General features: G+C 48.3%; 1 protein-coding gene across 2 annotated transcripts; it reads right to left on the minus strand.

Moving 5' to 3' along the window:
• Positions 1-1,013: 1,013 nt before the first annotated feature.
• Positions 1,014-27,949, minus strand: MAP3K14 (mitogen-activated protein kinase kinase kinase 14). 2 transcript variants are annotated; one of them, XM_084222296.1, is made up of 16 exons: positions 27,845-27,949; positions 20,104-20,376; positions 19,503-19,572; positions 17,139-17,346; positions 16,428-17,024; positions 15,285-15,422; positions 13,071-13,200; positions 12,279-12,410; positions 11,753-11,857; positions 10,537-10,700; positions 10,042-10,192; positions 9,086-9,436; positions 7,769-7,875; positions 6,345-6,489; positions 5,717-5,817; positions 1,014-4,055 (listed from the first exon to the last, which is right to left on the minus strand). In XM_084222296.1, exons 2-16 carry the CDS (start codon positions 20,354-20,356, stop codon positions 3,891-3,893), a joined length of 2,817 nt encoding a protein of 938 aa, XP_084078422.1. In that variant the 5' UTR covers positions 20,357-20,376; positions 27,845-27,949; the 3' UTR covers positions 1,014-3,890. The 2 variants fall into 2 exon arrangements, with proteins under 2 accessions (XP_084078422.1, XP_084078421.1); XM_084222295.1 differs by having other exon boundaries at positions 17,139-17,349.

Consider the following 27,949-nt stretch of genomic DNA (forward strand, 5'->3'; position numbering starts at 1 on the left):
AGATGGAGGGAGTGGCTGTGGCTGCCCCCTCCCCAGGTTGGACGGGCCTTGGAGCACCCTGGGATAGTGGGAGGTGAGAGGATGGAACGAGGGGATCTTTAGGGTCCCTTCCAACACAATCCAGTCTGGAATTCTAGCAGCAAACCACCCACCATTTTTTTTTCTTTTTTTTTTTTTTTTTCCTTTTTTTTTTTGAGGACAACAGCTCTAAGGTCTGTTCACAGCACAGACATGTGGGTGCATGACAGCACAAAAATGTGTGTCAGGGTAAGTGTCCTCACTCAGCAGCCTGGCCACAGCCCCCCCCCCCCAGCCTCTGGGCTCAATTACCGGAAGGATTGAGCCCCGTGCAGACAAACAGCTCCTGAAGGAGCAGCAGCAGAGGGGCTGCAGAACTGGGAGCTGTGGGGGGATCCCCAGAGCTCTGCCTGCCTCACCCTCCTGAGCAGCTCCCAGTGCAGCAAATCCCCTACAGAGGGACAGAGGGAGGACAAGGGGCTGGCTGCTTGGAAGGAGAGAGATGCCAGGCTGTTCAGCAAAGCCTGGGATCCATCCACGTCAGTGCTGCCTCTTCAGCCCCAGAAATCACAGAATCCTAGAAGATCCTGGGCTGGAAGGAACCCCCAAGGCCCATCCAGTCCAACTCCTGCCCTGCACAGCAATCCCACCCTGTACATCCCAGGGAGCAGTGTCCGAAGGCTCCTGGAGCTCTGGCAGCCTCGGGGCTGGGACCATTCCCTGGGGAGCCTGGGCAGTGCCCAAGCCTCCTCCCTGATTTCTTCTGAATGCCCCAAACCCAAGTTATACAGCAGAGTTCATTCAGACCAGGCTCCTCTTCCTGGAAAATGTCTCATTCAGCATCACCATCTTGTTCTCTAGGACAACACATCAAACCACCAGCAACGACAACAAACAAAATATTCTTTTTTTTTTTTAGCTTTAATTTTTTTCCCTGTGAAAATGCAGGTCAAAAACATTAACTTCAAGAAATCACAGTTTTATAAAGTGTCATTCATTCCATACAAGCTCCTCGTTCCAGCACCTTCCCCCACTGCCCATCCCAATGAGATCCTCAGCTCCACCTCACCTCACCAACAGCGATTTTTCCAGACTTCCAGAAGGAGCTGCACAACAAGAGCCATCTGTGTTTATCACTCCTACTTGTCCTCCCCACCCTGAGCTGGGGTTCTGTCCTAAACACTTGTTATGAAACCTGACAGTTCCAGCCAAATTTGAACAAGGATAATGCAAATCTTTCCCGACCTTCTGCTGTCATTATTGCCTTCATCTGGAAGCTGGGTTGTTTGTGCCTGTCACAGCAAAGTGACAAGCCAAGGGAAGAGGAAACTGTCCTGGCAGCAGGAGAGAGCCAGGAGAGCTCAGGCTGGCTGGCATCACAGCCTGGAGATCATCCCAGAGGAGAGCCCCAGCTCAGGGACTGGGAAGGCACCAGTGGTTTGTGGGGCTGCGAGGTGTCTGTCCCCAGGGAGGGGCTGTGACACCACATCCCACCCTGAGAGCAGTGACACGGCCAAGCAGCGTGGGCTGGGAGCCTGCAGCCTCACTGGGGCACTTGTGGTGGCAGCAAAACAGGACTGAAGGCTTTGGGCAACACAAAGAGGGGGAATCCTGGCTAATGCTGCTATGAGGGTACTGGGGAACATGGACATCTCCATGGGCCTGGGGCTCTCCGTGGGTCTGGGAACACAGACAGCTCCATGGGCCCTGGGAGGACATCCCAGGCCATGAGGGTTCCCTGCCCTTGTGCAGGTAGCCTGAGTTCAGGTTAATGCTGCAGATGCAGAGCCCAGGAGCCCTGCAGACAGTCCTGCTGCTCCCTCCCTGCTGCTCCAGGGCTCAATCCCAATGCCTAGGCATGGAACTAGATACCAGGACATGGGAGCATCCCCCAGGTGACAGAGGCACAGGGTGCAGCCTTTGGGATGGAGCCCACAATGCTTTGGGATTGACACTTCACCACGCACTCACAAAAACAACCACGTTTTCCTCCTGTCCCCGGAGAGGAAGCTCAGGAATGGAGTCAGGCATGCACTGAATCTGTGCTTGGGAGCTCCTGGGAGCCCTGGAAGAGGCATTTTGATCCTTCCTGCTCCAGAGCTTAAACTCTTAATAGTTTATGGCATCTGAAAAAAGAAATCGAGCCAACCTCCCCCTTTCCCCACTCCCTCCTGGAAGATGTGTGCATAATGTGTTAATTATTTACTAAAAAGACTCTGAATGTGGCATAGTAGATATAATTAGGTGCCTATTTTGGACAATGTATTAAGTGCTTTAGAACAAAAAGTGCTATAAAAATGATACCCAAAGTGGTGACAGGTTTCATTTTTCTTCATGAGTTCCACTTTCTTATTACATCATTCTTATTACAAACTTGAGTTTTCTGATCAGGGATGTCACTGTCTGTTGGAGCAAAACCAGCCCATGTTCTGGGAGACCAAAGGGAGAGAGCATCCATTGTTTAAGGAGTGCTGCTCCTCAAAAAGGGAGGCTCAGAGTTCAGCTTTTCCCAGCTATTTTCTAAGTGAACTTCCCTTGGGAGCACTGCCAGCATCGCTGCCCCTTTGTGTCTCCCAGACCAGCACGGACCTGGCAGAGCCCACCTTGGCTTTTGGGAGCTGCTGCTCTGCCCAGGCTGGATGCAAGCCCCAGCTCAGATGCAGCCTCAGAGCTCTGGGAGAGCCACATCCACAGGGAGGGACTGGGATTCCCAGCTGTGCCAGGCCTGGAACAAGCACAACCCTGAACAGGCACACAGGAGCTCACAACTCCCTCGGGATCTCTTCTGGGGTGGAGAAGGGTGAACGGCACCCGCCCACCTGAACTTGACCTGTGAGGTTTCAGTATGTTCCAAACATTCACAAATCAGTAAAAAAACAGTTTAAAGCTTAAGGCATTCTAGGCCCAGCTGCCCATCCCACTCAGTGAACCCAGTCTGAAGTGAGGGGAGGAGTGGGAAGCCTTGTGAGGCCAGGCTGAGCTCACAGAACTGGGGCACTGGGCTGGACTGGGAGCTGGGAGGGAGATTTTTAGAAACTCTGAAATAAAATTCAGCCCACTCACAGCTGACAGAGCTGATGTCCCTTATTCCTCCAAGGATGGGACAGCACACCTGAAGTCCCACATCAGAGGTGAGAACAGGATGGAGGAACAACCCCTCCAGCCTCCCACCATGGAATTCTGTACCCTTCTCCTGCCCTGCCTGCCAGGGACACCAGAGAGAGCACCAGCTCCTCTGAGACCTGCAGCTGGGAGCTGCAAGCAAAGCTCTTTCTGGGAACCAAGTTCTTTTCTCATTCAAGAATGAAGCAACTGCGGGGAAGGGCGGGAGGTGACACCAAGAGCCAGCCAGTGACTGCTGTGGATCCTCCCCATGCTAAAGGCTTGAGGTGGAGATGATGCTCCCCAGAGCCTGCAGAAATGTTTTTTCCTCCAGCTGGAAAGAAGTCAGCCAGCTCCCCTTGGCACAACCAACCCCAGCCACACCGAGGGCACCCAAGCTCCTCCTCTGGGCAAGCCCAGCCACGACCGACCTCACCTTGGAGCAGGAGCAAGAGCTCTCACCCAACGGCCCTGCTCTCCTGAAAAGCATGACCTCCTTCCTCTGAGAAGTGAGGAATTTCCACCTACCATTCTCAAGCTCTAACACACCCAAAACAAGGAATTCCCACTGTCCTGGGAATGTCTAAGCTCAGGACACGTCTTGGAAGTGGATCAGAGCAGCCAACAGAAGCGAGGCCCGAGGGCAGTGAGCTGTGATCCTGCTGCAGCACAAACAGCAGCCACTGCACTTGGTGCTCCACGGCAGGGGAGGTCAGAAGCTTTGCAATTCCTCCTTTCACAAGGTGCAAACCTCCAAAGCAGGCAGGGCCTCAGGGCCTGTTCTCCAGCTGGCCGTGCTTGACGCGCCAGGCCCAGCTGACGCTGCAGTCGGGGGCCAGGGTGCACTGCAGCTCGATGCCAGAGTCAGGCACCTCCATGTTGTAGTGCACAGGCTGCCCCTCCTTGGTCACCAGGCTGAAGGCAGGCACAGGGATCTGGGGAGCAGAACACACAGAGCTCAGTGGCACTTCCAGCCCCCTCCATCAGAGTTCCCAAGGCAGGAGCAGCTCCCAGGGAGGGGCTCGTGCTTGGCAGGAACATCCTGAGCTCCTCTCATAAGGAAACACCTCAGACTGGACTGGGCAGTGCCCACCCTGCTGCCAAAGTGTGCAAATCCAGGGCACTGGGAATATTTCTCTGTCTGCTCTGGGGTGCCCTGATCCCCAGGGGAGCACTGACTCTGACCCTCATTCATAGAGAAAGTTTCCCAGACTTTCCCAGCAGAATCCACAAAAGTGTGAAAGAGATTATAGAGAGCAGTGTAGGTGTGTCACTGGGTGAGAAAATGAGGTTTTGGGATTTTTAGTGTGTTGTGGATGGAAGCAAGATGGAGGGCACAGGGTTTGTCCTGGGTTTCTTCTTCATGCTTCTTCTTCCTTCATCTTAGGTTTGGGGGGCACTTTGTAATTGGGCAGAAAAGTTCCCATTGGGGGCTCTTTGGGATCAGTTATTGGGTTAAAAAGGAAAATAATTCAGGTGTCAGTTCTTAATTGGACAGTTTAGTCTTAAAAGACCTTGTACCAAGAGATTGTTGGCCATTTTGTGCCTTCTAATGAAAGGCTGCAGAACTCACAGTAGTGAGACTGTTTTACTGATAAGGAATAATAAACACCTGAGTCCAAACATGAACTACCATCTCAATCCAGACCCAGAAAAACCAACAACTGGTACCCCCACACCAAAGTGCCTCCCTGAGCTCTGGGCCATGGCTGGGGGGTCCTGAGCTGCCCATGTTTGAGCACCTGACCTCCTCTGCAGCTGTTTTGCTTTGTGATGTGCACAAGAACAGAGTCTAGAGAGAACCAGCACCACTGGAACATTTTCTGGACTGGTGCAACATCTTTTAGAGACAATCTCATTTTACAGTGAGATCTTTCAGATCCCATTTTACACTGAGATGAGTCACAGTCCCACAGACACTCCAGAGTTTCTTTCAGGAACAGCCAAAGCAGCCCACAGTGAGGTTCACAGGAGTGTGCCAACATCTCCAACAGAACAAATTGGAAGCACCCCAGCTCATCTCCCTGAGCTGATGCTACTGCTCATGATGAAAAAGCTATATATGATTCTTCAAGGAAAGGGAAAAGAGTTTATAATTGAGGAGAAGGATTTTTTAAGCTGCAGCACAGAATATCTATATTCTAAGATATAGATCCCAGTGGTCACTCTGACAATTTGGCACTGGCTTACAATTCAGGTTTGGTACTAGGTTCAGGCTGGATATTAGGGAAAATTTCTTCACTGCAAGAGTGGATAAGCATTGGAACAGGCTGCCCAGGGCAGTGCTGGAATCACCATCCCTGAAAAGGTTCAGAAAATGAGTAGATGTGACACTTGGAAATATGGTTCAGTGGGCCTGGTGGGATTTGGTCAAAGGTTGGACTTGATGATCTTGGAGGTCTTTTCCAAACTTAATGATTCTGTGATTCAGAAAACATCCTCTGGTACCAACAGCAGCACTGAGGCTCTGCTTCTATAGGGGTCCTAAGGACCCCTGAACCACTCCTGGCTCTCTCTGGCATTCAGGGGTTATGAGGCTGCAGTAGGGAAGAAATCATTCCTCAAATGATGCACTGAACTCCAGTCTGTGTCTCACCTGGCTGCTTATCCCCGTGGCAATGTCTCCCACCTTTGTCCTGTGGAAATCCCTGATGTGCAAATTTTCTCCACTTAGCAACTGGATCTGGATTTTCACTCCTGAAATGCACAAGAGGTTCTTTAAGTTCTGCTGAGCCACAAGGACCTCACAGTCCACAGCAAAACTGACTGACAAGGCACACACATGGGGAAAAGCTCATTTTTGTCATTAAGGATCTAATTTATGTAGGTCTTTTACTGAGCATGGAGCTTGCTGCAGACAGCAATGACTCACAGAGCAGAGCTGCATTTAGCAAGAAAGCAGCTGAAGGGATGTATTAATTTGCACAATATGCCCTCAAAATTCTGGGTAGATGTTTGTGGTTATAAAACATTCCTTGCACAAGGAAGCTGCATGAAGCAGGGCACAGGCTCTGTGTGTGTTCAGTAACTTCCCTGGGTTTTACTGCACAGACCCATCTGTGACTGGGGCAGACTGGGCGTCCTCACAACCCATCTTTAGGGGGGTCTGTGCTGGCACAGCAACTGAAGGACAAAAGGAGTTCAAAAACTCCATATCCAGCTTGTCTAGATAGTGAGAAAAGGATTTCTGGCCATTTCTCCCTGCTGTGGGAAGGCAGACCCACCGTTGAAGCAGCTGGGGGTGTCCGTGTGCCGGCTGCGGCTCAGCAGGTTGTTCCAGCTGCAGCTCTGCCCCTCTGCCTGGCTGTTCCAGGAATGGATCCCAGAGCTCATGGTGTCCCTCAAGCTGTGAGAAGCCTTCATGGAGTTCTGCAGGAATAAGCACAAGTTTGTCTAAGGTTCTGAAAGAAAATGAGCTGGCAGGAGATGAGCATTAAAATCAGGTCAGGAGGAAAAGGGTGGAAATCCACAGGGATTTAAGGCTGGGCCTCAGTCAACATTTATGTGCCATCTGGGAAAGGGAATGGATGGCAGTGCAACAGTGTGCAGACATTATCAGATATTCTCAATAGTTAAATCAATAGTGAGCTGAAAAGCTGGGTGAGAAAAGAGGGGTTGTAGTGACTGGCAGGAGAATTAAGAATCAGTTAAAATATTTGTCACTTATTGACATTAGAAACACCCAGGAAAAACAATTAACTGTACAAAACCAACCACAGACCCTGTGCTGCTGCACTGTTGGGAAGGGTCTGCATTGTCCCAGTCAATCTGACACCAGCACAGAGGTCTGACCCAGTCAAAACCAAGTTAAAGGTATGGTGTAGGTGTTAGAGGGAAAAACCAAGCAGAGTCAGATCCCACACTGCACACTGTGTGTGTCAACAGCTGAGCTGTGCAGAACTCCCTCAGTCCTACTCAAAAAGCACTGGAAGACTGAAAGACAGAACTAGGACACAAAGCTGTTCCCAATCAGAACTGACTCCTGCAGATGCCAGGATGCACAAATTGGGGACTCAAAGTCTTTGAAAAGTGTGGTTGAAGGGCTTTTGTCCTTCCCTGCTCCAACAAGGCCTATTCAGCGTTCCTCACTGGTTTTCCCCACTTTAGGAACACCACAGAGAACTAATTTAAATCTAATTGAAATTGGCAAATAACCAGGACTATGTATTCATTACTATCAATGGGTTAAAAGAAGTTCATGGAGAATAGATCTGGGAATGAACATCCAAGATTTGGGTCTCTGTTTTCCTGTTCTATTCTCCTGGTCTTTCCATAAACCTCCCACTGGTGGCCATGGCGAGGAAGAAGACCCTGAACAGCTGCCTGGTGCAGCTCCTGTTTCCATCACTGCTTCCCCAGCTCCCTTCTCCTGCACAGGCAGGATTGAGGCTGCTGAGATTTTCTGTATCCACACACTTGAAGCTTCTGGTGAGGATACAGCACAGGAGAGCCTCTGGAGGACAGGATCCATGCTGGACAGGGAACCAAAGCACAGCTACACCCCACTGGCCATGAGCAAAGCTTTCTTCCCAGCAAACTGGGTGCCAGAAAGCAGCAGCAAAGGTGAGAAATTCCAGATTTTAATTGGTCACAGCTCCCAGTTGTGCCAAGGGGGCCAGCCAGCCACCCCCCACCCATCCCCACTCACCTTCTCACTGGCATCTGACACAAAGGGGCTGTCAATGCTGAGGCATGAAAGCATTTGCTCTTGCTCTTCCAGAGAGTAAGGCTGGGAAAGGCTGTTCAGAAACAGTTCTGCAGGAAAAGGAAGAGAAAGGAGACATTTCCAGTGTTTCAGGGAGACATTTCCAGTGTTTCCCTCCATGCCTCCCTGCTCTAATCACAGCTCTGCAATTTATACCCAAAGCCTCTTCAGCAATATTTAATGAGCATTCATATTGGTGCCAGAAGAGCCCAACACACAACTCTGCAGAGGCCACAGGACACTGTGACACAGGGAAACTGAGCCAAGAGGGGATGGATTGTGCAAACACATGCAAAATAGCACCCCAAATTTACCAGTTCTTGCCCATTATTCTCCAGTGAGATGTCACTTTAGATCCATCCATATTATCAGGGAAAGGTCAAACTCATGCACTCAGCTCTCACAAGTTGTACTCCCTTATCTGGATACAAGTACTTACAAACACTGCAAAAATTCCTGATAATATCCAGATATCCCATACATAACCAGCTCTTACAATGCTGCTGAGGCCCAAAGCCATTTGAGAAAGAAGCTGCCCATCAGCAAGCCCTAAAATTCCTCTGTTTTCTGACACAGTTGCAGTTCAAACCCCTCTCTTCCTAATTTCTTTCAATTCACTCAAAAAGACTAGAAAATATGGGAGAAAAAAAAAGTGAAATCTAGAGTTATAGTGGGGCAATGGAACTGGACAAATCACTGATTTCCACACTGAATTTACTGCTGGTTTTCAAACTCTGGATTGTTGTTGTAACCAAATTCCTTGGCTGATGGCTGTAGGTTTTCCAACGCCCAGAACTAAACAGTTGCAGGCTGATTTTAACTGCACTGCTTTGCTTGACATCTGCCATTCCTTAATTTTTATCCTGGCTTACCTCAATTAAAAAAAAAATAAAATTTGAACCTAAAATTGCAGATGAAGTTGGAATTCTGACACTGTTTACACAGTGCAAACAAGCACAAGTCTGAAACAGGCTGTTTTCCAAGAGGTTCCTGCACCTCTCTCAGAAGGTTCCCCCCTCTTCAGGAGGAAGGAAATTCTGTTCACTCCCTTTGTGGCATGTTTAATTGGTTAAGAACTATTAGTTTTAGTAGTTTGAAGGAAGGTTGAGCAATTTGTGTAACGAGAAAGGAACTATGAGCAAGATGACATCCAAGCCGAAAACCCAAAAATAACTGTCAACAAGCCAAGAGAAAGCAGCTGTATTTTCACCCTGCTCTCAAGCAAAAAGAGTTGAATTCCTCCCCCAGCCCAGTGCTCACCAATTTCCAGCTGCTGAAGTTCTTGCTCTGAAATGGTTGTGGCTCTTTCCACTTGGCTGCAGCTCTTCAGGGGCAGAGGAGTTGAGGAGAGAGGTGGGGGATCACAGGTCTCAGGTAACTCCTTGCCCTCATTCCAGTGGGGTTCCTCAACCTCCTCTGTTTGCTCCAGAGATGGAGGTGGTAGGACTGGGCTGCCACAGGAAACTTTGACTGGCAGTTTTGGGTCAGAACCAATCTCAGAAACTGGGCTCACTGTGGGGGACAGGGATGTCTGGGCACTGTTTTCTTTGCTCAAAGATAAATGTCTGGGCTCTCTGTATTCACCTTTCCAGGGGCTTCTCACACCTCCCACTACAAAAAAAAAAAAAAAAAAAAGGATACAAACATTATCAAATAAAGCAATAAAAGAGGTAAAAGTTTTCCTTTTCTGTAAGAATTTTTGAAGTGTATTTGCTGCAAAATGCCCAGCTTCTTCAAAAGATAAAACCTAATCACCTCCACAAATTCTTGCTGTATTACAGAACCACTCAGCAGGGTTAAGCTGAAATAAATTACTGATGTGTCAGGGGCAAGACTGAACCACAAGTATGAGTTACAGCTTAGGATGCAATAAACCTCTGCCTGCAGTTGTGCTGCACACCAGGCTCTCCAGGTGCAGCTGATGCTTCAGCTGACAGGAGCCCAGGCACAGCCCCTGAACAAACCCACAGAGAGCTCACCTCCTCCAGCAGAGAAGGAAGAAGAGCATGTGACAGCACACAGGAAATTCTCATTTATTTGGTTGACAAACACTTGGCTGCAGGCAGAAGCCATCAACCCAAAATATGCATTAAAGCTGTGAAAATGATATGGTGGACAATAAAACAGACTGGCCCTTCCAAAAGGAGCAGCACCAGCAGCTCTCCCAGTGGGAATACAAAGGTTCAGCTGCATCAGTTACATCAGGACATTTCTACCTTCCTCGAGGGCCACGCTGGTCTTAGTTTTGAGCTCTGATGCAGATGCCCTGTGCAGAGGCTCCTTCTCCAGCCCCAGCTTAATAATCTCAGCAGTGAGAGGGTTGCAGGAAGGTGGAATTTCCCTCAGAGGAGGCGGCTCTTTAGCGATCTGTGTAACAAACAGGAAGTGAAAGAGGTTAGACCAGAGAGGCTTAATTTGATTTCAGGAAGGTTCTTCCCACCCCGACAGCATTTCCAACTGAAATGAAAGCATTAAGTGAGACCTGAACAGTAATTTTATTACAGTTGAATGGCTCAAAAGTCACACCCAAGTCATGAGCAGGGCATGGAAGGCCAAGCAGAGCAAGCACAGGGAGTGCTCAGCTCCCAGAGCAAGGCTGGTATCCTGTCAGATGCCCAGCTGGCTCCCAGCCATGCACCCCGAGGTGAGTGCTCCCTGGCCAGCAGGAACAAGCTCTGGCAGCTCACCTGCAGAGAGGCTGGATCACTCACCTTCAGGCAGAGAGGGTGGTTGTAGTACTGGGTCCAGGGGTGGCAGCCATTGAGCATGTGCAGCATCATGCAGCAGCTGCTCCACACGTCCACCTTGGAGTCACAGCGCTTCCCCATCACCACCTCGGGGGCCATGTGGGTCTCTGTGCCAGGCACGTAGTTCCCTAAAACCAGCCAGGAGAAAACTGACTGCATGCAGGCAAGAGAGCTGCTCCAGTGCCACTGGCAGGAGGCTAAGGCAGAACCCCTCTCTTTTCAGCTAAAGTGAGACATGTCAGCTTTCTAGGATGGAGTGCTTTGGGTGGGAAGGGACCTTAAAGCCCACCCAGTGCCACCCCTGCCATGGCAGGGACACCTCCCACTGTCCCAGGTGGCTCCAAGCCCCAGTGTCCAACCTGGCCTTGGGCACTGCCAGGGATCCAGGGGCAGCCAGGACTGCTCTGGGCACCCTGTGCCAGGGCCTGCCCACCCTCACAGGGAACAATTCCCATTCCCAATACCCCATCTGACCCAGCCCTCTGGCAGTGGGAGCCATTCCCCCTTGCCCTGTCCTTCCAGGCCATTGTTCCAAGTCCCTCTCCAGCTCTCTTGGAACCCCTTTAGGTACTGGAAGTGGCTCTGAGGTCTCCTCTGAGCCTTCTCCTCTCCAGGCTGAACAATCTGAGCTCTCCCAGCTTTTCTCCATAGTGGAAGGGCTCCACCTTAACTCAAAAAGCAGCATTGTGTTCTCAGAAATTGTTCTCTCTCAGACCTATCCCTTATACACAGAATAGGGATTTAACTTCCCTTTCAAGCAAATCTGGGAGGCAAAACATGAGCTTGACTTTAGAAAACTTACTCTTCTCTTTCAACAGCTGCATGAAGAAGCATGGTTAGTTTAATTGTCAAAAAAGGAATTTTACTTTAGTGGAGATCAGGACTCTTCCCCACTATTTAGTGAGGTTACAAAAGTCCAAGTAGGATTTTAAATTTTCAGTGTGGCTTCTTGCAGGGACAAAACACTGAATGCAGCATGCTGACAATCTTCTAGCCTGGGAGATAAAAACCATCACCTCCCAAATTTCAGGTCATTTTGGCTGTCAGTGGGATGCCTCACAGTAATACCAATAAATGAGACACCCCGAGCAGTTGCTTGCAAATCAGCCACATGTAAATGTTCATGAGAGAGAATGAGTCAGAAGGGCAATTCCTCAGAAGAGCAGCAGCAAAGCCTCACCTGTGACCAAGCACTTTCCCAGCCCATCTGGGTGCAGGTGAGCAGAGTGGCCAAAGTCACACAGGAGGGCCCTGCTCCCATCAGCTGACAGCAGCACGTTCTCAGCTGCCAAGAGAAGGGTTCCATTAGTCTCTTCTGCATCAGGAGATGGGAAAAACACTCAAAAGCACACACAACTACAGTTTTCTAAGCCCAAAGGATTTATTTCTCCTGTCACTGGCTTAAGCAAGTACAGAGCTGTAATTATCTCTTATAAACTACCAATTACCTGCCCTGGAGATTCTTGTAGCCCAGTGGTGGGCCAGCCTGGGCAAGCAGCTTGGCAGCCCCTTGGGTGACAAGAAGAGGTGACAAATATGATATTCCCAGCAGTCTAGAACCAAGGGAAACTCTAATTTCAAACATAGATCTGAACATTTAGTAAGTAGATCCCATAACTTAAGTAAATAATCCCAAAATTTAATCTCCAAGCAGTTTGCCTCTACTAAGAAAAGGGAAGAACAAGGCACTTCAAACACTTTCCTACCTTTGACATCTCCATGGAGAATGTTTTGAGCATGAAGATACTCCAGACCCTCCAACACCTGGCCCAGGTAGCTGAGAGCTCTGTCCTCCGGCAGGCAGCCACTTTGTTTAATGAGCTGCCCTAATGAGCCACCTAGAAAGGAATCCAGGGAGTCCATGTTATCTTATGTTTAAGTTCTCCCCAGCATCATTAGCATTCCTGGTGGTTTCCATTGAAAAAATGAGATTTTCCAGGTCTGACAGAACTTAATCTTCCACACATGGCTCTGGTCCTTTTGTTTATTTCCAGAGTTTTTGCTGCTCACAAAAACAGGCCTTGTTCATATGGTTTTTTGCTTAGTGTCAGTTTAACAGTGTTGCTTTGGAGGAAAACAAGTGCTCTGTGATCAGAACAGGCATTTCTAGGTGTTACTGACCACCACTCATTCTTCACAGCCTGTTTTCCATGGTTCTGGCCAGGAAAAGAACACCAGGCAATGGAATTATCGAGGTTTGCTAAAACAGCCAGGGCAATGAGCCCCACTGGTGTCCTGCAAACCACCAGGAAGCACAAACCAGCCCCAACTGTGTCCTACTGTGAAAAAGACACACCTTGAACCGGAGTGAGGCAGGACTGGGAATCATTCCCCCCACAGCAACCCACTGCAGGGATTACACACACCCATCCCCACCCACTCGGGAATCCACACCAGGAATGCACTGAGGAACTAACAGATCCATATTGGGGCAGGAGGAAAAGGAGGTCAATGTGCACTGGACACTGCCAGTGGTGCTTCCACAGTGCCCTGCTCACCCTCCATGAGCTTCATGAAGATGGTGACCCAGGGGCCCTCCTTGACGGCGCCGTACAGGGGCACCACGCTGGGGCTGGTCACGGCCGCGCACGTCGTCAGCTCCTCGGCACGGAAGTGTTCCACCTGCACCTACAGGAACAGGGAGAACTGAGCCGCTGCTGGGAGGGATCCTCACACAACTGTCCCTCTCTGGTGGCTGTGGGACAGCAGAGATGGGTTAACTGGGCTTGATGGTCTTGGAGGTCTCCTCCAAATTGAATTCTGTGACCTTCCCAAATAGAACTCGGGGAGTGCAGCCAGAAGTGGGAAGGCTTGGGATGATAAACCCTCAGTGTTCAAGGGAAGTGAAAATTCATCACAAGAGATGCCAGCTTGCAATAACTCCAGGTTACAGCTGAGGACAGGCACCCTTCAGGAGGAAGGAAATTTCTGTCTCAGTTAAAAGATCATTTTGACAACTGAGGGGAAAAAACCTCTGGGGATGGTGCAAAACTTGGCAAAAATTCAACTCCCCCAAAACAGGAGGGAATAAAAAATATGTCCACAAGCAGTGATCTGCATGATGACCTTGCTAGGTGGTGCTCATCCTGCAAATGGTTAAAGAAAAACTTTATGCACTAAGTTCAGCCAAACTAAATAAAAGAAGAATTTGCTGAAGTCCAGAAGGAAAACATGAGTCATGAAGATTCTGGTGGGAAAAAGATGCATCATGTTTCTTCTCTGTCAGCAATCCAGCTATAGCTGGTTTCCTTTCATCTCAAGAATTTGGAGAGCAGGTGCTTCCAGCACCAAGTCTGGTGAAAGAAGGTGAGGTAGTGGCCTCCTGTCACAGGGAGGCAGCAGGAACTGGAGACAGTTATTCATGGAAATTAAATAGAGCATAGAGAAGTGTCCAATTTGCATGTTAGAACTCTCTGCTTTCAGAGTGTGATCTAAGAAAATGCATTTCTGATATAAGGAAGCATCCTTTTATCCTTCAGTAATTACGGGGGGGAAAATGACATTTTGAAAGACTTCAGTTTCTCCTACTTTGATGTTTCCCTTTTCAGCATAACCATCTTCCTTCCTGAAAATACACCCCACAAGGAACAGCTATTTCTCCCAAGACTGTGGATTTGCCAAATGGATAACACATTTAAATAGCTACACACTGACAGGAAACAAGCTGGTTGTGTCACCACAAGATTTCACACCTGAACTGTGAGGATGCAGAACAGGAATTAATTTTCTATATGCTTGAGAGATGTTTGTTTTTTTATAGCTGACAAATGAATGGTTATCAAATGGTTAAATAAATACACACACTGGCTTGACTCTTACATCTTTCCACAGGGAGCACAGCAAGCTGGGCCCAGTGTAAATGGGGGAAAAATGAACATTTTAAACTGGAAAATGAAAGTTACGGTTCTTTTTGCACATAATATTTTTGTACTCAAGGCAAACACTTCCCACACAAAGTTTTCTAGTGAAGTAATGTGAGAAACATCAGTTCACAGGGGTGATGAAAGTATTCAAGTGTAAGTTCAAATAAAATAGTTTACATTTTCCTCCTCTCCTTGCATTATCCCTCTGTCTGCATCCCTGAGGCCCCCACAGCAGCCCACAAATCAATGCCCTGATCCAAGTTATATTCCACACACTTCCTGCATTATGGGACAATGGCATACCCTGGAGTACAACAGATTATAGTGCCAGTTTCTGGAAAAACACACATCCATTGCTGCATCTGGAGCAGGATCACCTCAGAACGATGTGCCAGCACTGCAGCTGACACTGAGGAGATGAAAGCTCTGTTTTCACATCCTACTGACTGCCTTGGGTTTTTCCTACTTTATTCCTTTTTCAACAGGGAAATAAATACCTGCCATGTAACCACTTACACCAGACATGGTTTGAGATAAGAACAGTCAGGTAACAGATAACCCATGCAGCTGTTGCTCCCCTGCAGTCACTCCCAATCATTCAGAAAGCTCTGCTCTTGCCTCAGCACCCAGGATCCTTCTCAGCACACTTTAAAGCCAAATGAGCTTTTTTCTGGCTGCTGATCTTGGTCCCTGTGCACAGACAGGTCCTACACCTGCTTCTCTGTCTGCCACCCCCCTGAAGGTTTTCCTTGGACACAACAGCAGCACTTCACTGTGACTGTACAAGGTCCTAAAGAGGGAAGAGATTTCTCTCCATGTGCTGTCTTGTGTCCTCTCACACAGAATTACCTTCTTGGCAGCACACTGGAATCCTGTCTGCTTGTCCTCTATCTTGTACACCTCCCCAAAAGAGCCAATGCCCAGGGAACCATGGCACTTGGTCCAGTGAACCTCTTCTCTGTACTCGTAATCCACCGGCTTCAGCTTCTGGAAGTGCAAACAGAAAACAAGATGAAGCAAGGAAAGAGACACTTAAACTGCACAGACAGAGATCAGCATTCTCCAAAGCAGCACAAGGACAGATACCACAGCACCTCTCCAGAAATCTCAGTACAAGATTATTTCTGTCACAGGCTTGAAATGAAACCATACAGGATGAACATACTTGATTTCTGTGGGCTCTGTTGGATCTAACTGAGTGCACCCCACTGCTGTAAAGAAAGGCAGGGATGGCTTTGGAGCTCTGTGTTCCTTCCTTCTCATGCAGGACATAAATACAAAGCTGAATCCTACAACCCAGATTCCTGTGACTAAATGCAGACACTGTGAAAGCTTTTCTGCAGTCAGTAGATGGAGACTGTGCCTTAGATGTCAGTGTGAACACATTCAGGCAGGTAAGGGACACCTTGAACTCCACAGACCATACTGACAGGGTCACACTGACCCCAGGGAAGTCCTCCAGGAGGACTTTAAGGTGTTGAGAGAGAACTGAATTCAGAAGTGAACCATGTCCCTAGGATTCAAATGCATTTCTGTGCCCAGGCCCTGTGGGACACTGCAAGGGATGCTGCTGGAGCTGCTGGTCCCAGCAGAGGCACAGCCTGGCCTTCTGCACCTCCCCTTCTACCCAGCCCTGGTTTCTGTCACACTCCAGCTCATCCAGAGCCAATAAATATTGCAGCCTGGCTGAACAGATTGGGCTCTTCCCCAGCAAACAGAGGACATGGTTGAAGACTGACTAAGCACAGAACCACTGCTCAGAGCCAGGCCTGCATGTCTGGTGACTGAGCACAGCATGGAGCCAGCAGTCTGAGACAGGCAGGGCTTTAATTCCTGCAGAAAACAACTCTGCATCGTTATCTGGCAGCTCCAACCAGATCCAGAACCATTCAGAAATGACAGTTTTAGAAGCAAGCACATGGATACAGACTATCCCTCTCCCAAAGTCCAGGAGAAACTCTGCCTCCCACACCCCAGAGTGGCTCAGATCACCTCGTTCAGCAGCACGCCTTCATTTTCACTTGCTTCATGGAATTGTTCCTTCAGCTCCAGCCCACCTCCTCTCCATGTCTTGGCCAGGCTGGCTAAATTTTGTGGTTCACCAAAACTCACGCTCCCCTTCAAGGCATCTACCAAATATTCTTCCACAGAAAGCTTGTCTGAACTGGTTTGCACAGACTGGTTGATGCATTTGGTGAAATTATATTCTAAGTTTAGGCCAGATAAGTGACTGTCTTGATAGTTGAGGTCCCCATGGAAATATGTGTCCAGAGCATTCTGCTTCATGGCATGGAGAGGGTTGTCCACATGTGGGAAATGGGGGGGAAGGATGTTGTAGGGAAAAGGATGGAGAGTCTCAGGCTGGGGAACAGTGTCCCTCTGTTTCCAAACATGATTAAGGCACTGAATAGGGCTGATCAGCTTGTGCAGTTCAGTTCTGTACTGGCTCCTTGGGGAATGGAGTTTGCCCATGGACAAAGGGGCATGGGCAGGCTTCTCAAAAGACAGTGGATCATAGCCCAAGTCCTTGTTAAATTCAGGAACCCAAAAACTGTTCCTGTAAAGAGCACTTTGGTGGGATTCATCCTCCTAGAAAACAAAACCAAACAGCTGAGCAGGAACCTCAGTATATACACCAAAATTCACTCAAGAGCTGTTAAGAGTTTGCAGGGACAGTACAAAAGGAAGGTGGAAGACTCTCACCTGGACAGGAATTGGGGTGCAGCTCTCCTGTTCTGGAGTTCTTGGACTTCTCCTGCCAGCAGCCGCAGGTTGTCCTTTTAGCTTGGATCTTTTCTTGTGCCTTTTCTTCCTGGCCCTGCCCCGGTGCCTCCCTCTCCAGGTGGGTGCCATCCTGCCCTCCGTGGCATGGGCCACATTGTTGGGGATGTGATCGAGGCTGTCCGAGCGGCTGCTGGAAAGCAGAGCACAGAGGGCTCTGAGATGGCACAGCTCACAGAGGGAAAAGCAGCAACTCTGCTAATTCAGAGAACTAAAACACAATTTCTTGCCTTCTAGTAGGGGTAAATTGAAGGTCCAGGCCCAGCAGCACCTCTGGCATTGTATAAAAGAAATTCTGGGGTGTGGGGAAGGCAAAACATTAAAGTGACCCAGAGTTTACAAATTCTGGATGAACAAGACTGGAATGTACAGTCACAGAATGGTTTGGGTTGGAAGGGACCTTAAAACCCATCCAGTGCCACCCCTGCCATGGCAGGGACACCTCCCACTGTCCCAGGCTGCTCCAGCCCCAGTGTCCAGCCTGGCCTTGGGCACTGCCAGGGATCCAGGGGCAGCCCCAGCTGCTCTGGGCACCCTGTGCCAGGGCCTGCCCACCCTGCCAGGGAACAATTCCTTCCCAATATCCCACCTAACCCTGTCCTCTGGCAGGGGGAAGCCATTCCTCTTGTCCTGTCACTCCAGCTCTTTGTCCAAGTCCCTCTCCAGCTGTCTTTTGTCTCTTTTTTGAACTTAGCAAATAGAGAGGAAAGCACTGCATGTCTCCAGCCTGCTCTGAGACAGTTTGTGGTTGATTTCTAGTGAACACAGAGATGATGGATAAATGCAGCCTATTTTAAAAATTATCAAAATTAATAAATGTTTTCATAATATCAATGCCTGCTCTAATTTGAAGGAAAATAACTTTGCACAGAAAAGAGGGATGACTAAGAGGACTCAAATAAAAGAGCTTCAAAAAGCCAAAATGTGCTGGCTTGTAAAGCTCAATACTGCAACATGATTTCTAAGAATGTGTACAGATACACACAACACTCCAGCTGGGGTCTGCACATAGAGATGAACTCTCAAGAGGAATATTTGCCTGCAGTTACTCAGGGTCAGAAAGAAATAGTCCCTAAGGTTCTTTTCAACTCAAACCATTCTGTGATTCTATGATTCAATATCAATCATAGCAGTTAGATTTTTTAAAATTAAGCTCTAAGAGAAAACAAGATTTTTGTTCTTCAAATGAAGTAATTGTTCCATTGACTCAGAACTATTCTGATACATTTCTCTGCCTTTCCTGATCAGTGATGCAGGGCACAGCCACTCTCTCCTTTTTTTCCTGGTGTTTTAGTGCTAAAAGATGCCAAAAGTACAGTTCTGGCTGATGGCATCAGCACAGTGCCTTGAGCCTGAATACACAGCTGGTGTGCATCCCAGAAAACCCCAGATCCCACATAAAACCCCTCAGAAATGGGTCACTTTGCACTTCTTCTGATGGTTCATGGGACCACATCCTAAAGCCACTGGGCAGTGTCAAACCACACACCCCACAAGGTGTCTGAAGCCACCAGGAAACAGGCAGCACCTCATTCTGTTCCTCAGAATGGAACATTCAGGGTGCTGGGGCTGCCTGCCAGGGCTCCAGTGTGTAAGAAAGCTCCAGGATGAGCCCCAACAGGAAGAAATTCTTCATGAAGAACAAGCAGCTCACTCAGTCCCAGCTGACTCCAGAAAAGCAATTCCCAGGCCTCCACTTGTCCATCACAAGTGTCACTGTCCTTTTTACCACTTCCAGCTTCTCTGTGCTCACAACTTCTGTTGTTGATGCTGTCATTAAGCAAAGGCTCTCTCATCCCCTTTTATCCTCCCAAGAAATTAAGCTGTTCCCTTTTCTGAGGATTCCTTCTAGCAGCAACCCAGGTTTCACTTTTCAGCAGATGGTGTAACATTTTCAAAAGCATCAAAACAGTTCAGTTAAAGAAGACAGAAAATTTCTCCCTGGATCCTTCTACATCAAGCCTATGAACCTTAAAAAAAAAATCAGCCATTTCAAAACAAATTTGACCATCCAGAAACAGCCAGAAGGCTACAAGGGCAGTAAATCTGAAGGCATTGCCAATAAGACAAGGTGCTTCAAGTGGTTTGTGCCTAAACTTGTATTTTTTCCTGATAGGAAGATGTTTTGGGAAAGACACATTCTTACCAGGCCTCAGACTGAAGAGCTAATTCCAACAGGAGTGCTTTTGGAAAAACATTTTAAGTGCAGAGAGCCAGGGTGATTTGGAACAAGGAAAGTCAAAAAGCAGCAGTGAAGAGGGGTGTTTGCATTAAGAGGTCTCTCACCTGTAACGTTTACTGTGGGCAATAAAGGATCTCTCTGATAAAGTGGGGCTGAACTCCTGGCTGTTTTCACCTGTGGGAAAAAAAAACTCAGGATCATCACTTGTCTTAAACCAGGCAAAGTCTCTCCTAGTAACAACTGGACTTAAACAGCTCTACCACTGTGCTAAATGAGTGATCCAGACAATCACTGCACAGTCATGTCACACCACCCACACTGCATTCTTCCTCCCCCACAATTAGGAGGCTTCCCAGCTATCTCCTGCTCTTTCCCAGATGACAGCTTTACTTTGGTTTCCTCCTCTTTATTCCCTCTTTTAAACCCCCTTCAGAAGTCAGCTAAGAACAGGTGCCCCACAGGACACAGATGTGGTTGAGGTGCACAGGCCTCACGCTGGTCTGTTATTTATGCTTTATTCAGCCACATTATTAGGAGATTTCATGAGCTTCCTAAATAGAGTCTGGGATGTGTCATCAGCCCCACCCCACTTGGGATTACAAATAGATGTGGCCTCAGCTCTCCAGGAGCGCCGAGGGAGTGAAATCTCATCCCTTTCTACACATTCCTTTTTCTCAATGAAGCGCAGCCCGCCCTGCTACTCACATTCTGCTTGGGCAATAATAGAAATTGATGCACAGCCTCCTTCTGTTTCTTCTTTTGCTGTTCCTCTGGTGATTACATCATTCAGGATTTTCCACTGACTGTGAAAGATTACCTTCTTTGAATCTTCTACTTTGCAAACACTGCTTTGCTTTTCACTCACTGTCTCCTTCAGCCCCTCGGCAGCTGTGAGCTCCTTTTTGTGCTTGACGGCTGGGTCAGGAGCTCCTTGGCATGCAATTCCCATCACGGCCATTTCCCAGCTTCAGGGAGACACTGAGCAAGAACAGAAAAACAAAACACTTGTCAAAATCCTTCACAGACAGAAGCAGCTTCAAGTTCATGAGAAACAGGAGGCTCCTGAAGGTATCATAATTAATAAATAATTCAAATCAAGGTGCTGGAGAAGACCCCTGGCGTACCAGTTCTCCATTTCTGACTTGGACCACTGAAGTTCTGAATATTCAACATTCTCATGACTGAAAGTATGCAACCACACAGGTTTCAGAGAAATTTAATTATTGGTATATTCCCTTAAATATAAACAGTGAAACCAAGGAAAAGAAGGAACTCCCACATCACTAAACAGGAAGAATATTCATCCCCAGAAAAAGGGAAGATATGAAAGTTCTCCTAGAGTGCACCTGGGGGGAATGACACTGTGCTCTCACACCACATGAATGGCCATAAACCCAGCTAATTCCTTTTTTCCCTGTGCTCAGTCATCCTCAAATCCATTCCTCATCCTCCCTCAATGAAGCCAGGCTCGACAGCCAACCTGCCCATCCACAGACCCTCCCTCACTCCCCTCCTTCCTCTACATCATCAACAACTTCTGCAACCCCTGCTCAAGCCCATCAGAAGGGAGCTCTTACAGAGTCAGGATCCATGGAAGTTGGTGTAGGACAGAGGACAGTGATGATGCTGGAACAGACCCCTTTTTCTGAGAGCTGGGGAGGGGATCAGCACAGACTGTGAGCTGACCAGGAACACAAATGCAGCTCCAAACAAGTCCCAGCACAGGGGAAGGTGGAAGAGAGCTGGGGATGGAAAGGGGGAATCATAAACCAGCATGGAAGCAAAGCACTGAGGGACAGGATGGGGATACCCAGGGGTGAAAATCTGCAATGTGGAGAGTGAGGAGTTTCCTACAGCACAACCCCTGGGGAATACAGCTTTGGTGTAGCCCCATATCCCCTCACCTTGGATTCTGGAGAAGTTAAACCAGCTGTTTCCTTACAAACCAGAATGTGCTCTGTTGCCCCTTTAATGCAGAGACCCCTTCCTAGTGCCAATGTAAAACCTTAAAATTAATATTTCCACCCTTAAACAACCCAGAGAAGTTCAGAAACTTTGGACAATGTATAGGGGAGTTAAGTAGCACAAACCCAGGACAGGACAAGGGGGGACATTTTAACAGAGGCCAGAAAATCAGATATCAGCACCATTACAGGAGCACACCTTGAGGCTCATCAGCTTCAATCTGCACTAATCTTTCTTCCTTTTTTTTTTTTCTTTTCCTTTCCTTTTCCTTTTTTCCCCCCCTTGAGCAGCTGCCTGGGGCAACAGGACATTTACTCCAACAGGCTCCTGGCAACAGAGATGAATCAGGAAAATGAAAAAATGAGTGGGTGCTCCATGCCTGAAGGACCACCAAAGAAAAGGGGAGGCATTTGGGAGCCAAGTGCATGAACCTTGGTGCTGTGAGTCACCTAACAACCTGGCAGGTATACAAGGAAAGTCAACAATGACCACATTCAGTGGCCAAACAGAGAACAGCTGCTGTGCAAAAGAAGTGCTGATGACAGTATCCCACTCATTACGGCCGTCCCGCTCCCTCTCCTCTACAGAAATTATGTCAATTCTCAGTGCTGTAAAATAATCCCTTGGAGCAGCAGGAGCAGAGCCTGCCAGATGACTAACCCAGCCACCAGTGACCAAACTGACAAGTTCAGGGTTATTTTTATCCTCACTCTCTCCTGACTTGCATTAACTCTGTCTCTCCTTGCCCTCCCCTCACCTTCAAGGTTCTTCAGGGCAAACCAATCCCCATGGCCAAAAAATACATAATTCTACAAGTCCCTCCTTGGCTGAGTCAAAGGAGAACAGAGAGAGGGGAGAAACAAAACTCCAAGTCCTTGTTGCCCTCTAAAACGGCAAAGAATAACAAGGAAACATAACTGAGATTAAAGTCAACAAAGCTCTACCTCACTTGCAGACTCAAAGAGACCGAGGCAGCAATTGTGAGCAACTGCCTCAACCCGGGCAGAGCTCAGGCAGTTTAATGTGTGACTCAGGTCTGTGGGGCTGTGCAGGACCAGAACCTGCATGCCCAGCATGGTTTAACTGTTGCTGTGCAATTTTCAGTCCTTGGAAAAGTCAAATGCCAAGTACTTTTATGGTGTGTACAGCAAAGCATGGTGGGCAGAAGCTGTGAATAAAAATAATCAATCAGAACTTTTAAATAGTTTTTAAAAGGAGAAAAGGAGGCTCAGGGAAGACTTTTATTGCCCTCTACAGCTCCCTGACAGGAGGTTGAAGCCAATTAAGTGTTGGGCTCTGCTCCCAGAAAACAAGAGACAGGACACAAGGAAATGGCCTCAAGTTGTGTCAGGAGAGGTTCAAGTTGGATATTGGGAAAGTTTTTTCACTGAAAGGTTGGTCAGGCATTGGAATGGGCTGCCAGGGCATTGGTGAAGTCCCCATACCTGGAGGTGCTCAAAAACCAAGCAGACATGGCATTTCATGATATGGCTTAGTGGGCACGGTGGGATTTGGTTGAAGGCTGGACTGAATGACCTTGGAGGTCTTTTCCAAGCTCAGTGATTCTGTGATTCAGAACTGAACAGGCCTGACTCATCTCTGTGCAAGTGGAAGGGGGCTAAGAGAGGTGCAAAGAGCTCCTGAGTCCCATGAATTCAGACCCAGGCACTCTGCCTCTGCACAGATCCACCTCACAGCCCTTCTCAGGGAGCTCCAGACAAAAGGGAGCCTGGGCAGCAGCAGATGGCACCTGAGGATCCACAGGAAGCCCACTAAGAGCAGGATTTACCCATGTGAGACACTCTGGAGCTGCAGCTCCCCTGCCTGTTTACGAGCTCCAGGATGAGCACAGCTTCCTGTACAGACACAGGGCACAGACAAACAGCACAGGGAGCTTCGTGGTCCTGAGCTGCTTCTCCTCTCCCTCAGCCAGCTCACTTAGATACAGCTGTAATTCTTGATTTCCATATCCTGGACTTTCTTCCTTCTGTGGACATGTGATGGACTCATTTTTTCAAGGCAGAAAGGGGAAGTCAGGTAATGATGCAGGAGATAAGAGTGGACAGTGCACTCCTAACCCACAATGGGCTTTTGATACCAGCTTAAAGCCTGTTTGCTCCTTATCTTCACTAAGGGTTTACTCACCTTGGGTTAACTAATGTTAGTTCCCACTGCTGTAAAACAGAAAGTGTGTTTTTACAGAATGAAAGCCAAACAGTCTCAGTTGTGCTGTGAAGGCACCGCTCTGGTGGCAGCTCCTCCCTCAGCCAACGTGTGGGAGAAACTAAAATACTGGAGAAGGTCACCTGAGACTTGATGGGAGTCAGAACTAATGAGATACTCAAACATTATTAATGTAAAAGACAACCACATGCTTTCTGCTCCTTTAAAACCTCCTCCTTCCTTCTCTGAAGTCCTTCTTCAGCTCTTCCATCTCAGCTTGAAGATTTTGGAGCAGGGATCTTAAGCATTAGCAATTCTGTGTGTCATGAAGTCATTGTGAGAGAAACTCAGAGCTGGACAGGAGCCATGCAAACACCTTCCAGCACTGCACCACTCCACAGCACACCATAATATGGGACCCTGCTTGGTGTGCCTGGCTCCAGTCCCCCTGCACAATGGCTTTTGGGAGAATTTCAGTTAATGCTCTGTGCATCAGCCCACACATGTGGTCAAAAAAGACTTGGGAAAGAGCTTTAAAATATATGTAAGGTTTCCTAAGTCAGCTTCACAGAATGGAGATTTCTTTTAATCTGAGTGTACCTATTCAGCAGCAGTTTCAAACTGACATTTAGTTTGAAAGCAAAGAAGAAGATAAAAAATTATGTTGTCTCAGTGAGGTTTCCCACTTCCTTATGGAGAGGAGTTCTATGCACAGAGCACTAACTCAGGTTGCCTTTGCAGCTGCTACTGGTTTGATCAAACACAAGGAGCATTTTTAGCCACGTTGCTTTGCTGTCCACCACAACAAAGCAACAGCTGGGAAGAGCCAGGAATTTCTGCATCACTAGAGCAGGGAATGGCAACTGAGAAGAACACCACACACCTTTTGGGGACCTTCCAGTTCTAACAGCTGTCAGTGAGTATGGCAGAAAGCGCCAAGTCTGTAGCCAAAAGAACCTACACAGGGTATTAGCTACAAAATCCTTGTGCAAAGCCACCAAACCTTGTCAAGGAGCAGGTTCTTTCAAAGGAAAAAAAAAAAAGATTATACTTGTTATACTTCTAACATAGATGGATCACATTAAAAATCCAGTTTGGGGCCAAAGGCATGTATGTATACATATATACTTTAGTTATATAAATATATAGATTTAGATGAAAGCATTCAAGGCCAGGTTGGACAGGGCTTGGAGCAACCTGGGATAGTGGAAGGTGTCCACGGCAGGGAGTGAAACAGGACGAACTCCAAGGTCCCTTCCAACCCAAATCATTCCATAACTATTTGTGCAAGCCCTTCAGACCCTGGGCACCACTGCCCCTCCATCCCTGGCGCCTCTGTGCCTGGATGGCACCCGTGGGCTCCTGGCCTGCACACGTTTCAGATGGAACTGAAATTCAGACAGTTCCGGTTTTGGCTGAGGCTGTTTAAGGCCTGTTACTGTAGCCCAGGCCTGGGTGGAGATTTAAACTGCTCAGAGCTGTCAGCAGGACAAGTTTCACTTTGTGTCAGAAGGGACTTAAAAAACCAATTGTAGCACTCAACAGCCCCCCCCGCCCCCCCGACCTCAACCACACTTATGCTGCCTTAAGTGAACATGTCTAAGGGGGAAGGGGGGGGAAAGACTTCCCTTGTGTATCTAAGAGCTCCAAAGTGAAAATAAATAGAATGCCTGACTGATTAAAATCCGGGTGAGTCAGAGCAGCAGTTGCTATTCCAGGGAGCTCTCAGCCTTCACCTCCCCTTCAATAACCACTGTGACCCATCCAGCCATTCCAGGGGCTCCTGCACAATCCCCTCTGGTCCCTCTGGTGTGGATCCACAGATTCACCTGAGAAGCACCAGGAAAAGCTGCAAACCTTCTCCCCACAGCACCACAAGCTCCCTGTTTGAAGCCCTGCACTATCAGCCCCATGTAGGAGCACGTCACATTACAAACGATAGGCAGTGTGTAAACATGTTCTTTAAAGTGGTTTGATAGTAAATACTCCCAAATCCTCTTTCAGCCACTGGTGTTGCTTACTGTAAACACCAGGATAATGAGCCTCAGTTATTTTTTTTTTTAGTTACCAGACATTAAGATATTGCAATAGTTTGGTTACAAAATCTGCAGGGAAATATTTGACTGGGTTTAATTATCAGCAGATTTCTAAAAGCACCCAAACACACCTTTAGCCTCATTTCCTCGAGGACAGCCCGAGCACAGCTCACCCCTGAACAATTCTTTTCGTGCTGCTGAACAAAGATATGAACACCACCACTTGCCCAGAGTTTACAAACACTGCCACAAGCCCATTCACTCAGAGAATGGCCAGTTTTTCCCAACCCCTTTGTAAACAAGGAGAGCAGAAATAATCAGAACAAACTTCAGCCTGATAAGGATTTGCTTCCCAGCTGTTCTCACACAGTTCTCAGGCCACTTAACAACATCATGGCTTTGACAACCAACTCATGAAGTTATTTCCTAAACTACAACAAAATTATATCATAAAGCACCTAAAGGGACAACCTCCAGCAGCCACCACAGACACACCTGAAAATCCATTCTGCCCAAGGAGGTGGAGCCAGGCTGTCACCAGTTGTTACTTTACACTGCTTTGCAGCCTTACATTTCAATCATATTTATAAAATCCGTGTAAATCTATGGGGAAGCAGTAAGGGTGGGATGCCTTACTGGCAAAACCAATCCAAAAGTTTAGTTACATTTAGTATTGATAGAAGCAGTTCTACATTATCTTAATTTATGATTGGTCCTGCCAATTCAGTTGTGACTATAAAATCAAAATATGAACTGATTGGGATGATTTCTAAGTGTCCAGCCTGAGCAGACTCTCATGAGACAAACTCCCACACGAACTGTGGAACAGAACTGCCTTTAGGCAAGACAAGGTCCATTTTCTTCAGGGCCCTGATGTCACTAAATCATGATCAGCAAAGCCCACTCTCCCACAGATGCAATTCCCACGTGTCTGTCCCTCCATGCATCCTCTTCTCCCTCTCCCATCATCTCCAGTCCCTGTCCTGGCTCAGGGCTCTTTTACTCCAGCCCGCTGCTCATCTCAGAACCTGGAAATCTTTCTGTCCTCCAGGCCTCGATCCCTCTGTGTCCACCAACACATTTGACACTTGCCAGCAAAGGTCAAAAGTCACAGAAGGAAAGCTGATTCATGGTCACTTTGCCTCCATCCTCTTGGCAATTATAATAATAATAATTCAGCACCTCATCACTACTATAACAGTTCTGTTCTACCCTCTCCCATTTACCACAGAAAGAAAACTCAGGACAGACACATTAATTTCAAGTTCATTAACTCCAGTGGTGTTGGATCAGGGCCCACAAACCCTTTAGGTTTTCAGTTATGTTTGTTTGTTATGCTCCTTCACAGCACTCTACAAGATTCAGTCTCTTAATACAGTTAAAATTTAATAGTTAATAGCAAGTGACTCATTCCCAAGGAATCCGGTGGCCATGCCAATAACAGACATCAACTGAGGTAAAATGCAATAAAGCAGCTCACTACAGACACACTCAGTTCAGCTATTCTTATCACTAATGTCACAGCACAGAAGCGTGAATTATTACTCATAAAAGCATTTAGAAAGCCAGTTGAAAAAGAAATTCAGACTTTGTTTATAGGTGCTGGTTTCAGACTGCTGTGTCCTCCATGTGCAGAGCACTCAACACATGTTTCTAATGTAACCAGTTAAAGCTGACAGGAAGCATCTGAGATCAACCACAGCAGCAACTTATTAATCAGCAAAGAAACATATTAACCTTTCGCCAGGAAAAAAAAAATTAAAAAAAAAAGGAGCTAGGCATTTAGTTGTGTCAAAGGGACGCTGGGAGCGAAAAGGATCGGTGGGTCAGGTGAATGAAGGTCCGGCTCGGCCGTGTTCTGATGAGCTGAGCTCTTCCCTGCCTCCTCCTCCCCTCTCCAGGGCCAGGGACCAGCGAAGTCCCCGCACCGGGAGCCCGGGAACCGGGAGCTCAGGGCACTGAGGGGCACCGGGAGCTCAGACAGCCGAGCTGCCCGGGGCACCGGGAGCCGCAGACTCGAGGAGGTGCCGGGCAGCAGTGACATCCAGCTCCGAACACCCACACGCAGCGCTGCGAAGGGAACGGCTGCGGCGGGGCCCGGAGAGCCCATCACCCCCTCGGAGCCCCCGGCCGGGCCGGGGCTCCTCACACGCTGCTCCCGCCGGCAGCCGCGGAAGCTCCGCCAGGCCCTACCGGGCAGATGCACCCCGCGGCTCCCAGATCGAACGCCGCACCCCGGACCCGGATCCCGTCTCCGCGGCGGCGGCCGGGCCCGCACCTACCGCTCCGGCTCGGCTCGGCTCAGCCCGGTCCAGCCCGGCGCGATTCTGCTCAGCCCGCCCGGCACAGCCCGGCGCGGCCCCTCAGGCCTCTTCGGCAGCTCCCGC

This window comes from Fringilla coelebs (assembly GCF_963513975.1).
Source record: "Fringilla coelebs genome assembly, chromosome: 27".
In the NCBI taxonomy this organism is placed as follows: domain Eukaryota; kingdom Metazoa; phylum Chordata; class Aves; order Passeriformes; family Fringillidae; genus Fringilla; species Fringilla coelebs.

Coding starts and splice junctions, on each gene's coding strand:
- MAP3K14 (XM_084222295.1), bottom strand. CDS start 20,356: ATGGCCGTGATGGGAATTGCATGCCAAGGAGCTCCTGACCCAGCCGTC. Junction 13,201..15,284: donor TCCAGTGTGCTGCCAAGAAG/GTAATTCTGTGT, acceptor CTGTTCCTGTAG/GTGCAGGTGGAACACTTCCG. Junction 7,876..9,085: donor ACTTCAGCAGCTGGAAATTG/GTGAGCACTGGG, acceptor CTTTTCCTGCAG/AACTGTTTCTGAACAGCCTT.